General features: G+C 47.4%; 2 protein-coding genes across 4 annotated transcripts; both read right to left on the bottom strand.

Moving 5' to 3' along the window:
* Positions 1-60: 60 nt before the first annotated feature.
* On the bottom strand, positions 61-6,905 carry ciz1b (cdkn1a interacting zinc finger protein 1b). 3 transcript variants are annotated; one of them, XM_026187705.1, is made up of 14 exons: positions 6,788-6,905; positions 6,129-6,197; positions 5,338-5,425; positions 5,117-5,259; positions 4,967-5,025; positions 4,825-4,886; positions 4,590-4,730; positions 2,223-2,317; positions 2,051-2,144; positions 1,755-1,859; positions 1,355-1,507; positions 1,227-1,284; positions 945-1,066; positions 61-372 (listed from the first exon to the last, which is right to left on the bottom strand). In XM_026187705.1, the coding sequence occupies exons 2-14, from the start codon at positions 6,155-6,157 to the stop codon at positions 307-309; spliced, it is 1,215 nt and encodes a 404-aa protein (XP_026043490.1). In that variant the 5' UTR covers positions 6,158-6,197; positions 6,788-6,905; the 3' UTR covers positions 61-306. The 3 variants fall into 3 exon arrangements, with proteins under 3 accessions (XP_026043490.1, XP_026043492.1, XP_026043491.1); XM_026187707.1 differs by having other exon boundaries at positions 6,129-6,219; XM_026187706.1 differs by lacking the exon at positions 6,788-6,905 and adding an exon at positions 6,462-6,781.
* A 2,062-nt stretch (positions 6,906-8,967) lies between these two features.
* Positions 8,968-11,484, bottom strand: kazald3 (Kazal-type serine peptidase inhibitor domain 3). Its single transcript, XM_026187614.1, has 4 exons — positions 10,754-11,484; positions 9,560-9,720; positions 9,336-9,483; positions 8,968-9,238 (listed from the first exon to the last, which is right to left on the bottom strand). The coding sequence occupies exons 1-4, from the start codon at positions 11,154-11,156 to the stop codon at positions 9,159-9,161; spliced, it is 792 nt and encodes a 263-aa protein (XP_026043399.1). The 5' UTR covers positions 11,157-11,484; the 3' UTR covers positions 8,968-9,158.
* Positions 11,485-16,469: the final 4,985 nt, after the last annotated feature.

Below are 16,469 nucleotides of genomic sequence, written 5' to 3' on the forward strand. Positions count from 1 at the left end.
ACGAAACAGAAGTGTTAATAACAGTTTTATGACATCACACACCACGAGAAACAAAGCCGGTTATGAAAACATGATTTATTAATGTTTGCATATTAACAACGATGAAACTGACCGCTGTCAGTCATTGTGCAGGTGTCAGGTGGAAACCTGCAGCTGTGAAACGTTTCTCTCACTGCAAACAGAACACACATGGACAGCAGTCCACCTGTGACCTGCAGCTCCTGCAGCAGCCACCAGTCAAACAAAAGAAAGGTGATCAGAGCTCCACCTGGATGCAGCAATGCATTGTGGGACACGGTGAGGCGGTCAGGGTGGAGCAGATCGGTCCTTGTCCCTCTGTCCTCGCCGCCTCCTCCTCTGAGCATGGTGTCTCTAAAACAACAAACAACAGGCAGCTGGGTTACCTGTGTGTGTGTCTTCCTGTCTAGCTATCTTTGCGAGGACCGAAATCTGCATTTACCATACTTGTGAGAACCAACAGTCACTTGTGAGGACACACAACCTGGTCCTCACAAATTTGAAGCATTTTTGAGGCTCCAAATGTGGTTTTAGTGTCAGGGTTACAGCTAGGCTAGGGTCAGGCATTCATTTTTAATATGGGGCTAGGGAAAGCATGTCAAGGAAGGTCCTCACTAAAATAGCTGAACGGGGTTGTGTGTGTGTGTGTGTGTGTGTGTGTGTGTGTGTGTTAGTATTAGAGTGAAACCTGCAGGTACAGGTGAGATGAGGTCACCTGTCAGGTTCCCTCCTCCTGTGTGGTCTTTAGCTCGACTGCAGCAGCTCTGAGCTTTCACTCTGGGCTGTACCTGCTGCACAGGTGCGTCTGTGCTGCTGCAGGGACATTAGCTCACCTGTGACTGTCCACATATTTATGCTGCGCACTCTTCGCTGACACACCTGTTACATACATGAAGTTAGTCATTAAATATAAAGCAGATATGTACCTGCAAGTGGAGGTAGTGTGTGCGTGTCCTGCAGTGTGCGTGTCGAGCTGCAGCTTCACTGTAGAAAAACTTTTTGCAGAGTCGACACATGAAGCCACAAACGGGAACCACAAAACTGCTTCCTGTGGGGACAGAGAGTAAAGCGTCACTTCCTGTTTGTCGCAGAGACACGAGACAAAATCCACAGACACACTGATCTACGCCTTCTGGATTTTCTCTCTACAGATCGTCCACCGGGGGGCGACAAAGCTCCATCAGCTGGTTTCGACCTCCGGGACGTACCGCACGCCGTGCTGGGGTCATACTCTGCTCGCCGCTTGTCCTCCTCTTCCTCAGCCACCTGAAACAGTTTAAAGTCGTCACTCCTGAATCGTGATTTCACTCGACGCCACAGGACGTCCTGATTTTACCTTTTCCTTTGTTGCTGCATCCTCTTCCTCGTCAGCTACATCCACTTCTTCCTCCACCACCGCCCCCTCCTCCTCTTCCTCCCCCTCCTCCTCGAAGCAGCCGACAGCATCCACAGTGATGAGCTCCTCCTCCTGAGCCTCCTCCAGGAGCACCTGGGAGGAAACAGGAAACATCAGCTGTCCCACAGAGGGGCGGGACATCCTGCTGAGCAGCGCCCCACAGAGTGGATCCCGCCGTTGACGGTCACGCGGACAGTCGTTGCTTCGCTTTGTTTCACTGAAGTTTTTAGTGAACACAGACTCAGGATACACGTCACCACCAGCGTCTGCGACACTGACCACGTGACAGCCACAGCCATTGGCTTCCTGCTGTCACCTGACTGCCGACGCCCTCACTCACCTGCTGTTTATGTTCCGATGACTTCATGTGCTCCACAAACTTCCTGGGCGTCCTGAAGTGACGTCCGCACACCGGACAGAAGGGCCGGCAAAGCTGCTTGCACATCTGGAACGAACACACACACACACACACACACACACACACACACACACACACAGTCTTCTATTGACATTTTAATCTGCACAGTTGGCAAGTACACTGACAGTAAAGGGCTATTCTATTCTATTCTACTCTGATCTCTGTTGGGTAAGGAGGCGTGTCTGCGCTGATACGTCATCATCACGTCTCACTCTCACCTTGTGTCGTTTGGTCCGCCGATGAATGATGACATCACCGCTGAAGTGAGTCTGACAGGTGTCACACCAGCGCTGCGACTCACGGCGGCGCCCCCTGCTGGCAGAGTGACACACCTGAAGGTTTTCAAACTAAACAAATCAGAGCCCCTGATCTGTGTGTGTGTGTGTTCACCTGTCCTGCGGTGTGTGTGTGTTGAGGTGGATGCAGTGTGTGATCTCCTGCAGCTTCTTCACGTGTTCAGGTCCTGCCATGTGCTCCTGAAACAGCTGGAAATAAACAGAGCACACCTGTAGACACCTGTGCACGTCCACCTGTCACATGACCTGACATCCACAGCTGGTGCAGATGTGCAGACTGAGGTTGGTGACGTTGTGTCTGGTCAGCTGTTCGTCACAGAGCTCAAGTTATTACAGGTGTGTCTGGATGAAGCCACCTGATTGGTCAGGACTCACAGCGACGGCTGCAGAGCCAAGCTCACCTGTTCCAGGACGTGCAGCAGTGGCATCGCATTATTCATCATCAAAGCACTGAGGGAGGGGCACGAACCGCGCTCTGACCTCTGTGGTCCAGGTGTAACTGGCTGCTCTTCACTACTGTTTCCCCTTCTGTTTACCTCGCGTGTCTGAATTTACAGTTTTTCATTTTGCAAAATCATCATGCAGAGCTCGGGTGCATCCCTGCTCCTGTTTCCCACCTGCAGACAGTCTTTACGCTGCCGCCTGCCTTTGGTGGCTTTTTGGCAGAACTGTAACGTTCAGCAGTCGCCTCAGTGTTCTCTCACACAACAAAACTACACGCTAACCACACGCTAACCACATGCTGACTGTACTCCAAACACGCTAAACGTCGCTAATCTTTCACATCTCAAAACTCTCTTTTTATCTCGCTCTCTCTCTCTCGCCGTCGTACTCCAAAAACTCCTCCCTCTTCCTAAACGACCTAATGTCACATGTTGCTATATCATTTTTTAATTGGTCAACATGGTACATTTTTCCACCAATAGGAAAGGGTCGCAGGAGCGCGTTCCTTAGAAAACACCCGTTTTGTCTGCAGTTCGTGGCGGCTTTGAAGATGATGCTGCTGCGTCGGCCATGTTTGTCGGGTCATCCGTTGTTTTAAATCGTCTGCTAGTCGATCGATGAGCCTCGGAGCGTTCACAGCCGCTCGCTGCTGTCAGTGACTCTGACTTTAAAACAGGAAGCAGGTGCATGCGCTAACTGGGCAGAGGCAACAGCAAATGTTTCCAGATGTTAGCAAAGACTTGCTGTGGAGAAAGCTGTGGATGTCCTGAGTAGGGGTGGGTTTTTATAATCCATTCATTAAAATCCTGAATCGATTTTTTAACATAAATTTATTTTGCCCGAAACGCCAGAACCTCAGGTGAAACCTCACAAAATTTCAACAACCACCAAACAGCTAAAACAGTAAATGAGAGCAGGAACACGATTCTGCACGGAGACGTGAACACACAGCGCGGAGCCGCGGATCAGAGTCAGCGAGATGTGACTTTGGGGGCAGGGATAGCTCAGTAGGTAAAGTGGTCGCCCCATGATCGGAAGGTCGGCGGTTCGAATCCACTTAACGGCTACCCTGAGGTACCCCTGAGCAAGGTACCGTCCCTACACACTGCTCCCCGGGCGCCTGCTTAGTGGGCTGCCCACTGCTTCACAGAGTGAATGGGTCAAATGCAGAGAAAAACAAGTAATTTCCCCATGGGGATCAATAAAGTATCCATTATTATTATTATTACTTTCTGACCGACGGCACGGACACGGTCGGGGCTGAAAGCCGACAGCTCGCTGATGCTGATGTTTCAGCGGGTCGGCGCTTTGTGTTCACGCCCTTTTTGCGCCGATTCTAAAGCTGTTAGTTTATCTCTCTCCAAACAACACTGACCGAACCAGGATAAAATCTCACTTCATGCACAGCTCTCTCGCTCTCTGTTTCCTGCATTATTCGCTTGCTTGTTACGCACCAGTCTACTGTTGTTTACAGGCTGTCGGTCGCTGTTTTGTTTTTTCGTTTACATACTTCTGAAAAGAAAACCTCATTTCTGCTGTTCAATACTGAACAAATTTAAACTTTCTAAAATTATGCAAAATGCAAAACGCCGTGTCTCTAATAAAACCGCTGTAACTTCAGAGGTGACGTTCATATGTTGATTCATGGTTTTCTTTCATTTTTGATGTACTGCAGAACATTTTTATAAAATCCAGAACAGGAAAATCTCCTTCATGTTTTTCTGTGTTTTATCTTCAACTACTTTGACACAAAGGCCTCACTGTGACGCTCACACCTGTGATAAAGTCTTGCGTGTGTCAGCTTCCTTTTTATTGATACAAAAATATGTAAATGTACTGATCTGAATTATAATATTTCTGACTGTCAAAATTTCCCAGATTCAAATCGAATTTAATCGAATCGATTCTAGAAATCAGTGACGACACCCAGCCCTAGTCCTGAGTGTGCTGAGGACACCTGACTCAGGTAAGACTGAACGAGGCAGAGGAAGAAGAAGAAGAGCCGAGGGTTTCTTACCAGGAGAGAGCGACACGTGAGGTCACAGACGTGACAGTGGAGTCCGCCCGTCTGTCTCTCGGCCGTCCTGTCCGTCTGTCCAAACTCTCGGCTCTCGCTGCTCTGCTGGATGGTGACCTTCAGTGACCCCACGCCCTGCAGCTATAAACACATCACGGTAGGTTACCTGACAGTCAGGTGTGTCTCCGTTACTCTGTGGTTCCGACTGCAGATGGAGCATAGCATGGTTCTTTACCTCGGCCACTCTGCTGTCCTCGCTGTCCTCTGCTGCCCCCTGCTGGCCGGGAGGAGGAACATCTGGTGACACAAAGAGGGAAGCTTTATCAATCCGCAGCACAGGACTGAAAATCAGCCTGAAGGATGCCACAGAGACACACCTGCCGCTGGAGCACATGACCCGGGGACTCTGCTGGGCGGAGCAGCGTCGTCCTCCATCCTGTGAAAAACATCAAAAACACACCGAGTGAGTCGAGTTCCTCAGATGTCAGACAGTGACGTCGTTTGTTCCTAGCAGACGACCTCCCAACCTTGCTCGCTTTGAATCCGATTCTTCTGATCCTCCCTCCAACCCCACGCCTCCAGGCTGGCTCGGCCCATCAGCACCCCTCTCTTCTTCTGTGGCGGTGGAGCTGCAGCGTGGCCAGCTCTCAGTACTTCCTGTTTCTGACGCCTGGACAAACACAAGGCATTAAACCAGCAGGAGCTGGGGCTGCAGCGGGGACGGGGAGGCAGAGTCTGTTTTGGGTACCTGCTGGGGTGGAGGCGGCCTCCTCTGAGCAGCACAGACAGGGAATCGAACCCTCGCCAATGCACTTCCTGCAGTGGGTATAAAACACCTGCAGGTGGAGACCAACATGTGAAGCAGCGTTTATCAGCAGCACCCACAATGCATTTCACCTTTGTTAAGGTTCAAAATATTGGGGATGGAGACAAGAGAAAAACCACAATAACAACACTGGTCCGGTCGGGTTGAGTCAAACGATGATTTAATGATCACACACGTGGGAGATGGACACTGATGCAGACAGCCTCAAAATCTCAAAATGGTGGAGCATTGCTCAAACTTTTATAACCTCTGGTGCCTCCACCTTATCATACAAAGCCTAAACATTCACATGCTTTCTCTCACACAGCGCCTAAGCTACGACCTTGGCTCCCTGTTTATCTGCTCCTGCTGAAATGGGGCAGAAAACTCCAGTATGTTCTCTTCTACTCAGACAAATTAGATTTCTTATAACAATATCATTCATTCACAACAAGTCAGCAGTTTAATGTAATGCAAATCAGTTTAACTAATGCAATAGTTATCAGCTTCTTCTAATTCAGGAGAATAATGCAAACTAAAACTACATAATAATTCACAATCTTTAATTAGGGGTATAACATGGCATAAAATAATATTATAATCTAACACCTTCTATAAGTTTATCACACATTCAAATCCACGACAGACGTCTGAACCGTCACGCCTGCTCTGAAAGACCTGACATGTGTGTCAGGTTCAAGTCAGAGAAACAACACCTGACACAGGTAACTCACCTGTCTGTCCTCTGTGGCTGTTTGACCATGATGAAGGCGTGCTGACCTCTGACCTCTCAGCAGCTGTACCTGCAAAGATGAAGTTTCTCCTCTGACGTCCGTCATATAGGAATGTAAAGCAGTTTTCTTACAGATTCATAACGTGTCTGAATGATTTTAATATGAATTCTGGGAATCAGCCGATAAACAAACCAGCTTTAAATCAGCACATTAAACAGAAATCTGGCACTAAATCAAACCGCAGTTCCAGGACAAGCAGAGGGAGGAGACTTTTGTCATTTCCAAGTCTTTAACATTACATGGTTCACTTCTGTCACGGAGCTCATTACAAACCTCGAAGCGTAAAGCCGCGGAGAATCAGGTCTGCTATTTGGTGTGTAAGCCGAATTAAAACCGGGCTTTTAGAGACTCGTAATATGTCTTTATAAATTTCTTATCTGAAACTTTACTCAATCAGCAACGAAACAAACAATAAATTAGCACATTTTCAACAGAGACATCCCACTACTAGCTATTAGGCTAACAAGCTAAACTAACGTCTCCAAACAAACACAGTCTGACTTTAAACTTTTTCCTCTATCGTCCTGTTTAAAGACACGAACTAGTTTAATAATCAGAGTTTACACGTTTAAATTGAACTCCAGGTTACTTTAGCTCACCTTAATGTTCAGCAGATGCTAAAGCTAGCTCAGTTACAAGTAAACACATACTGACGATGATACTTGTGTCTTCTGTCGCCCCCTGCCGGCGCGGAGGAAGACATGCGGCCAGCTGAGGAACTACAGGGTTCAGATCCTGGGCCATCTGATCTCAGGAATTCGCATGATAAGGTGGGGCCAGGTTTCACAATGAGCTTACCTGAAACTCTGGCTGATTGGGGCCCACACCCAGTTTCCCACCTTGGCTCAGGCGATTAGAGGATCATCAGGGGGTCCTTTTGTCCCTCTGTGGGGGGAAACTCCCACTAGGTTTATATCTGGGACTCTCCACCATTTGACCTTCGAACTGAAGTAGCTTCTCGGATGAGAGGTGAAACGTCTTCAAGCAACTTAAAGAAGTCCAGACGCTTTTCTTTGCAGCTCCTTTGACTACGATGACCTGGATGACTGAGAACCTTCACAGACATACAGGGTTCAGAGGTACACGGAATCATCTGTGCACGTTTATATTTGTGCTGTTTTCTGCTACAGTCGGCTTTTCAGAATTCTTTTTTCTGTGTTTCTGTTTCTTCCCAGTCACCAAAAACATTTCAGAAATAACAGATGGGCTGCAGATTTATCCAATAAATTCAGTTAACAGCAAGAAACAGTAAGTAAACTGCATAAAGAGCAAAAATGCAGTTTGTGTTTTTAGTTATTGTTTAATTTTTAATTTATTGTAAATATTGTGCATAATAAAAATAAATTTAATTCATAAAAAGTGAAATGTTTTTTTTTATAGCTTTTGTGTATTTTACAACAGTTTTGGATTACATTGGTGATCAATGTGCATCACCCCTAAAATAAAACAAAATAGAATCTGTGCCTAGGCTGCGTATATTTGCATGTAGCAGTGAGTAAAACAATAAATGAAGTAGAGTGTTGTTTCTTCAGCTGTGTTTCGTGGCCTCTGATTGGCTGGTCTGGAAGTCTGGTAGTTATTTGCAGCTTGTGGTAAATCTGCTGGAATTTCCTGGAGAAGAGCCGCAGTGTGTCGCAGACAGGAAGCACTTCCTGAGATGATCTCTCAGAGATTTATGGCGGAATAAAAGCGTCTGAGTGTGAACGGTAATGTTTCTGACAGAGAGCAGCAGTCGTTATATTTCATCTTTCTGCTGTGTCACGTTGGGCTCAGCTGCTGTAACGTCTCACAGTAATCATCCCAGCGCTGACGGATGTACAGCTGAGGTTCTGATCCTGGACAAATGCAAGACTCCTGGAGGTCGTGCCTCCCTGTCGTCATTATTTTGATATGAGTGACGTGATGATGCCAATAAGCAAAGCAGCTGATGTCTTTATAGCAGCACACACACACACACACACACACAGTTGTTTTCATATCTTAGTGGGGACATCTAACTGACATAATGCCTTCCCTAGCTGCTTACTCTAACCATAACCTAACTGTAACCCTGACACTAAAACCACGTTTCAAAAACAAAGTGCTGAGCTTTTTAAACGTGTTGTGTTGGGCTCGGGCTGCAGGACCTCCTGAAACAGGCCGGACTGAACCAGATTTAGATTCTTGGAAGTCGGAGTTCCTCTGAGACAGCAGCTGGAATGAAATCCTCTCCATGCATCTGTCTGACATTCACAGGAAACTGAAGCAACATGTGGTGAAACGATCAGCCAGAAGCAAAGCCAGGCCGTGCTCCAGCTGCTCTGAAGCCTCCACGTTCCATTCAGGCTCCTCAGCACCGTTAGCCTTCAGGACTGAAACATGAAGCACCAAAGCCTGCAGTTCCTCTAGCATCCAGCAGAGGCAGTAGTGAGTCAGTCCACACCAGTGACTGTAGAAAACATGGGCTGTATCCCAATTCAGGGTCTGCAGCCTTAAAGGCTGCATTTTAAGGCCGATTACGGCATTAATTAGTTAGATGCCTTCTAACTAATAGCCTGCTAGCTAGCTTCTAACCAAGCTAGCTAGCAGGAGTTGATAACTCCCTCTCTTGCCCAAATAAATTCATTTGAGGTTGCAAGAACCCAAAATGGTACTAGCCCAAACTGAAATGCCCCTTTTTAGAGTTAACTGGGCAAGCACTGCCCGCCCTGCTTGCCCAGACATGCACTGGAAGGAGGAAAAACTGTCTATAACCTCAGTGCTATGAGTGAAAATGTGAAGGTCTGTTAGAGGCCAGAGGTCAGTTTGTAAACCTTTATTCATAATTTTAAAAAAAGTTTCACACAACAGATCTGACAGGAGACGCAGGCTCGAACGCCCAGCACGCCAAGTGTCCATGTCACTGCCCCGTGTGATGTCAGAGTAATGTTCGCATATACAGAGAAGAAGAAAATCAGAGACGCCTGTACAGAGGAGGTGACATCATGAAGCTCAGTAGATGTCCTGGTCATAGTCTGCGATGTCCATCGGCTGCTTCCTGTCACTGTTAGCCAGGTAGGACGACAGCTCCTCTGACAGAGCCGCAGACAGGTGGAGACAGAGACACGTCAGTGAGACAAACCCGAGTCTTTTAGTTTCCGTTTCTCCCATTTCAAACGCCTGTCTCACCTGCTCCCAGCACTCCCAGTACAGCCGAGGCCGAGGCCGTCCCCAGGTTGTTACGAGCTGTGCAGCGATAGGTCCCAGAGTCCCCCGTCTCCGCCCCCTCAATCTGCAGCCAGCTGGAGAGCTCGAACTTCAGAGGACCGCCTCGAGACTGCGAGAGAGACAATCAGACAGGTACTGAAATCTGTCCCAGAGGGGCGGGGCTGCAGGCTCAGGCGCACGTGTACCTGGACGGAGATGTGCGGGTCGTCTCCGGGCAGGACGACGTCTCGTCCCTCCTTCGTCCACTCGACCAACGCCATCGGAAACGCAAACACTTCACAGAGAAAGATGAGACTGCTGCCCGTCCCGTTCACCTGACTGTGAGGAGGCACCTTAATGACCGGCACTGCCACAGGTGAGAGAGAGGTTAGGCTGGGCGGAGCAGAAATCTCAGAGTGTGTGTCAGTCATTACATGTGAGGAGCGATCAGCTGACTGATGACCTCAGAGAGCTCACATACAGAGATGAGATGACCTCTGACCTGCAGTTTTACTCTGTGCTGATTTCAGGTGTGTGTGCTCGTGTTTTTGGGCCCTCTGGGGTCCCGTAGGCGCTCAGTGTGAGGCGACCGTTTCCTGGATGAAACGTGAGTTCGCCCCTTTGCTCGATATCTGACGTCTGCTCTTCGTTTCCATTTTTAACTGAAGCCGTGCACGCCTGACCTCTGAACTCTAATGCAGATAAAATGGCGCTCAGCTTGTGGAGCTCAACACATCAAAACAGCTAAACCAGCTCGGCCTGGGCTCCTCCTCTTTACTCCGAGGGCTAAACCACAGAGACGGGGTGAACTGAGGAACTCATCATCATCATCAATAGAGCAAGCGCAATCGTATAAATATTTCAGGACCATGATCAATGAAAACTGAACTGCGATGAGAATTGCAAATCAGTCTGCAGAAAGGGTCACAGCGCATTTACTGCCTCAGAAAACCTGCTCATTTCCACACTGACCGAACTATTTGAACTTTGTTGCGTGGTTCGGTCACACCTCTGTCACAGAGCAAACTCACTGGTGGTCTGACAGGTGAGTCACAGCCCTGTTTACCTGCCTGTACTCTAAACAGGTACAGACGATGCTTTATCACTTCTTAATAATGGCTCCATCCTCTACGGGGTCAATTTCAGCTTCTTGCCTCAGAATATGTGTGTGTCCGGTTTAAATATGTGTGCTGTTTTGTGAAAGGAAGCCAAACGATGTCATTCCCCTATAAAGCAAATTTACCTGCAGGTAAAAGTAAAGGAATCATCACCATTATCATCACATGTGAGCTCTCCCAACATATGTACCTTTAAAAATATGAATGAATGAGGTGAGCAGTGGAACAGCAGGTGGTTACCTGCCCTGCGGCTCCCACCTGTCCTGCCTCAGGTGTTCCTACCTGTCCTGCAGGGGCCCCTCCCCGCGGTGTGGAGCTCGGGTGTGGAGTAGACGGCCTCCCTCAGCTGACACATGTTCATGTATGTTCTCCCATCAGAGCCGCACACCGGCTCCTGCTCCTCACACACGCACTCCTCCTCTTCATCCTCTCCTCCTCCCGCCTCACACCGCAGTCCGCTCCCACACAGCCCGTAGAACACGCTCCGGTTCCCGGGGTCGCAGGGCTGGCCCTCTAGGTTCCCGCACTCCAGGCAGCAGCCGCAGGAGTCCGGCACCAGCCCGGCCCGGCAGCCGCCGGGCAGCGAGCACCGGTCCGGCTGGCACGGCCCGCAGAGCCCCGGCGGCGCTCTGCACGGGCGGAGGCTCAGCCAGAGACAGAGCAGCACCAGAGTCCGCATCTTCATCCGCCGGTACCGGCGGGACTCTGACCGGGAACAGAGACACAACAGAGCCCGGGCTCACACCGGCATCCCCCGTGTCAGACACCGACAGCCTCCGGTCAGAGTCTCGGTAGAGTCTCTGGTTCAGTCCCGGTAGTGTCGTTCAGCGTCCCGGGCTGCTGACGGGCTTTCTGTCTGTGGCAGGTTTGAACAGCTGAGCTGCTCGCGCTGCTTCACTGCACACACGCGCCAGACGCCGCTGTCACGTGTGTCACAATGGACGCAAACAACAGACAGGTTCCGGTTTGACCTTTCAAAGTAAAACATCGTTACAGAGAGAACAGCAGCTCAGACTCTTCATATTCAAATCAAATCAAATCACTTTTATTGTCACATCACATGTGCAGGTACATTGGTACAGCACATGTGAGTGAAATTCTTGTGTGCGAGCTTCACAAGCAACAGAGTTGTGCAAAATACAATAATGTAAACAAGCAAAATACAAGAATGGCTACATCTGAAACTAATAAATATATGTACAATATATAATAGTATATGCATTTCTGGATGTGTATACTAAATATTTTTCTACGTGTGTGTGTGTGTGTGTGTGTGTGTGTGTATACACATATTTTACAAATTAAATAGAGTAAACAATAAATAAAATATATAAAATAAAATATACAGAGTTGAATATGTGCAAAACAGTGGCATTACTGTACAGTGTGGAGTGCATAATGTTGAAGTTCCAGTAGTGAAGCTGAGGTGTCTATGACGTGTTCAGCAGTCTGATGGCCTGATGGAAGAAGCTGTCTCTCAGTCTGCTGGTACGGGACCGGATGCTGCAGAACCTCCTTCCTGATGGAAGCAGTCTGAACAGTTTATGGCTGGGGTGACTGGATTCAGGCCACTAAATTTGGGATTTGGCACCAAGAAAAATCTATTTAAACTAAAATCCAGCACTCTGAGCTCAGAGCAGGGATCTGAGGCTCCACCCACTCATGCCCACTCATCACCACCCTGCAATTCCTCTGACGTCCAGCAGAGGCAGCAGTGAGTGAGTTCCATGTTAAAACTTTAAAGCAGAAATAAACATGTTTACAGCCGGATACACAAACTGTTGGGTCTCTAAGATCATTTTAAAGCTTCCATTATTAGGGGGCGTGGCCTCTTTGACTGACAGGTGGATGGTGACACAGGTGGCTGTAGCTGCTCGCTTCACCTAAGCTGGACCTCTGGACTGTGTTTATGCTTCTGGAGCATCTTTACTGACATCATGTGACCAATAACATGGCTGCCATGAGGACACTGTTTGAGGAGGCTATACCAGAGTTTTTTGTTTTTGTTTTTTTTTTAACTTTTTATTTTCATTTTTTAAATTGAAAATGAACAACAAACAAACAGAAACAAACAATAAAAGACGTTTACAGTTATGGGACAAAGTATCATCAACTAGCCAAAGCTTGACTGGTCATTATGACCAAAAAAAAAAAAAAAAAAAATTCTCAGGAACACACTCTAGTATCTTTATCTTTCTAACATTGCCTCACCCATCTGAGGACCGAACACAGAAAATACGGGCGTATTAATAATAATAATAATAAATAATAATTATAATAGTAACAGTATTGGTAATTACAAAAATTTAAAAAAAAAAAAGAAAAAAAAAGAAAGAAAAACATATCGTGTGAACCCCTCCCACCATCCCCCCACCCCTTTACCCCTGTATGGCTCTCAACTTCATCACATTCGTGTATCCAAACAGCCCATATTTACACCCGTCTATACACAAGAATCAGCACAACATTCAAGAACTCTGATCAGAAGGGCCTAACCGAGGATCAATTCAGGGTAAACCCAGAGGAATTTACGTCATCTCTATATTCTGTCAAGTCCAAAGACGGTAATACTGAAAGAAATGGTCCCCAAATTTTTTTAAAGGTTCCGTATTTCCCTTTTACACTATGCGATATCTTCTCAGGTGTACAGTAGGATGCTAACTCATTAATCCAATATCTCAGTGTTGGAGAATTTTCAGATTTCCAATGTGTCAGAATACATTTTTTTAACTGCAGTACTTGCAAGTAAAATAAAATATTTCTTGTGGTAATCCACGTTTATAGAATCTATGTCACCTAAAATCCATAGTTTTGGGTCCATTTCGACTTGGATCCCAATTACCCTTGAAATTATTTCAGTAGTCCGTCTCCAGAACTCCTCTATTACTGGGCAATTCCACATCATATGAAGGAGATCACCATCTATCACCTTACATCTCAAACATTTGGGAGAGTAATTAATATCAATTTTATGTAATCTGTAAGGTGTATAATATGTCCTGTGGAATATATTAAATTGCATTTGTCTATGATTTGTGGAAATTAACATGGTCTGTGCCTGTTCCATTAGATGGTACCATTCTACCTCTTCATAAACATAGCCCAGATCTGCCTCCCATTTTCTTTTCAGAGCCGTTTTGTTGTAGTCAGGTAATTTTTCATTAATAATAGTGTATATTGAAGATGCTATTCCTTTTATTGACTTCCATGGTTTGGTGCAAAGATGCGTTTCAAAAGGACTTTCTTTAGGAATTATACCAGAGTTTTAATCAGTCTGTGTGATGCTCCTGTACAGAAAGGGTCACCTTTGGATTCACCTGAGATTTTGAGCTTCACAAACCTGAGGTTTCTGTACAAGATAAGATAGAAGATAGAACTTTATTAATCCCTCGGGTGGGTTCCTCTGGGAAATTCGGTACAAGTAAAAAGCTGCCTTTGGTCTGATCACGTGGAAAAAATTTGAATGCATGTGTAACTGAAAAATCTCCAAAATGAAATGACAACAAAATGAAAACTTCATACCTGACCTGCACTTCCTCAGAGCAGGTAAGATTCAGTCTGCAAGAATGAACACGTTCCAACTTTTATTCTGAAAGTCCAGTACTCTGACTTCCTGTCTCGGTGTCTGACCTGACAGTCTCTGAGCAGCTGAGCAGCCTGCCGGCTTCCCCCACAAACAGCAAAAACGAAGGCAGCTGTTAAACTCATCCTGAGGCTGAAGCTGGGCTTTACAGAGTGGAGGCTCCCAGGGTCCTCCAGGAGGTTCAGGAGAACCCCGGGACCTGCTGGGGCCTCAGAGGTCGCAGTGGGGGTGAATGTGATTCAGGTGTCATTCAGCAGCAGTTCCTGAGTAAACGTGTTGGTTTGTCTCCTCAGCAGCACCAAAGCGACTCAGGAAATAAAGCAGCGGCGGTGGTGCAGGTTTTGGGCGTGGCGCCCTGCTGGCAGACAGGAATAGAACCGTAATGGAGGGTTTAAAATGACGTGTCTGCAGGCTTTTTTTACACTCTCGTGCTCTCGCACTGTGCCTGTGTCCCAATTCAGGGTCTGCACGCTTGAAGTACGCGCACTACGCGTACTACGTACGGTGCGTACTATAAGTACGAGAAGTACGGAAGTGAGAGGCTTGTGAAATGGGACGGTCTAGCCTTCGCCCCGCTGTTCAGGTTGCCTAGCAACCATGATACTAACCGAGAGACACGTTACATACAGCTTTGTGGGCGACCGTGGCTCAGGGGGTTGGGAAGCGTATCTGTAACCGGAAGGTTGCCGGTTCGATCCCCGGGCTCTCTTTCCTGGTCGTTGTGTCCTTGGGCAAGACACTTTACCCTACCGTCTACTGGTGTTGGCCAGAGGGGCCGATGGCGCGATATGGCAGCCTGGCTTCTGTCAGTCTACCCCAGGGCAGCTGTGGCTACAACCGTAGCTGCCTCCACCAGTGTGTGAATGTGAGAGTGAATGAATAGTGGTATTGTAAAGCGCTTTGGGTGCCTTGAAAAGCCCTATACCCCACTCCTGGTATAATTTGGAGCCTCATGACTGGTAAACTGAAATGTATCTATGGAAAAGCCCTATATAAATCCAATCCATTATTATTATTATTGTGTGACAGAAATGAAGGAGAAACATGTTTTGTTGGTCATTCATTTTTGTCATGACATCACTTTGATTAGTTGAGTATCTGAGGCTGAGACCACAGGACTGTAAACATGATTGTTGGGCTTCATGTCTGTGCTGAACAGTCATTTAAGATTAGCTAGTAAATGACAATTAGCTAATGTTGCTCATGAGACTAAAGTCATCTCACTGTGGTAATGTAAATATAATATGGCCAATATTATAGTATTGTCAGATTATTATGAGATATATATATATATATATATATATATATATATATAGTCAAGCGTGCAGACTCTGAATTGGGACAGAGCCAGAGTGTGTGTGAGTGTGTGAGCCTGGTCTTTACCTGAGCAGGTGTGCGTGTTTCAACTGCGGGACGTGATCAGTCCTGAAAACCAGCATGGAGGAGTTTTTACTTCTCTTCATGCAGCAGCTGCTAAAGCAAGTTTTTTAGCTCCTCCCTCATTCAGAGCAACGTTATTCTGATTGGCTGCCCATCCTGAACAGGAACTTTGAATCCCCCTTCTATGCAGTGCACAGTGATCTGACGACCTCATCATTACTAACGTTTTTAACATGAACGCCCGCCACAGAAACAGGAAGTACGCGCTGGCTTCAGATGCACATCAGTAAAAACACCGCTCATGAATGGGAGACGTATTTGGATCGCCCCCTGGTGGCTGCTACACCATTCATCATGTTCCATCGTGTAAAGGCCACGCCCCTTCATATGAACAGAAAAGGCGGTTTGCGAGATTCAGAGAAGGAACCTTTGACGTCAGCACGTTTAAGATTTTTTATTTTGATTGTTACATTTTTATTAAAACTGAAAACCGTCCCGAGCCGTCATCATCATCATCATCATCAATGACACAGTGCTGACTTGGCACAGCAGGACTGGACCAGACCGGTCAGAGGTCACGAGCCCATCTCCCCCCCTTCCTCCCCCAGGGGGGAGCAGAGGTGTGAGATGAACACACAGTGGTAGTTCCACAGCAGCAGCAGCACCATCAGCAGCAGGCCGCAGAGCAGCAGGGCCACCAGCAGGGGGAGACGGCGCGATGCTGACGGAGGGCAGGAGTCGCCGCAGCTGACGGGGAGAGGGAGAGGAGGGGAGGAGCAGCGATGGAGCCACAAACAGAGGCGTTTGAGTCCCGATGGGTCAGACTGAGATGAGCTGACAGGTGACGGCATGGTCCTGGAGAGGTCAGAGGTCAGGTGGAGCTCAGCTGAGAATCAGAAACAGAAACATTGGTAAAAACCAGAAGCTCCGTAATGCTCCAACCTGAGGGGGGGGGGGGCCCACTAAAGGTCACATAGTAGATCTGAGGGGAGGGGGGGGGGACAGGAAGCAGGTTACTCTGATCACATTTTAAAA

The sequence above is a fragment of the Astatotilapia calliptera genome, chromosome 12 (genome assembly GCF_900246225.1).
Source record: "Astatotilapia calliptera chromosome 12, fAstCal1.2, whole genome shotgun sequence".
NCBI classification, from domain to species: Eukaryota; Metazoa; Chordata; class Actinopteri; order Cichliformes; family Cichlidae; genus Astatotilapia; species Astatotilapia calliptera.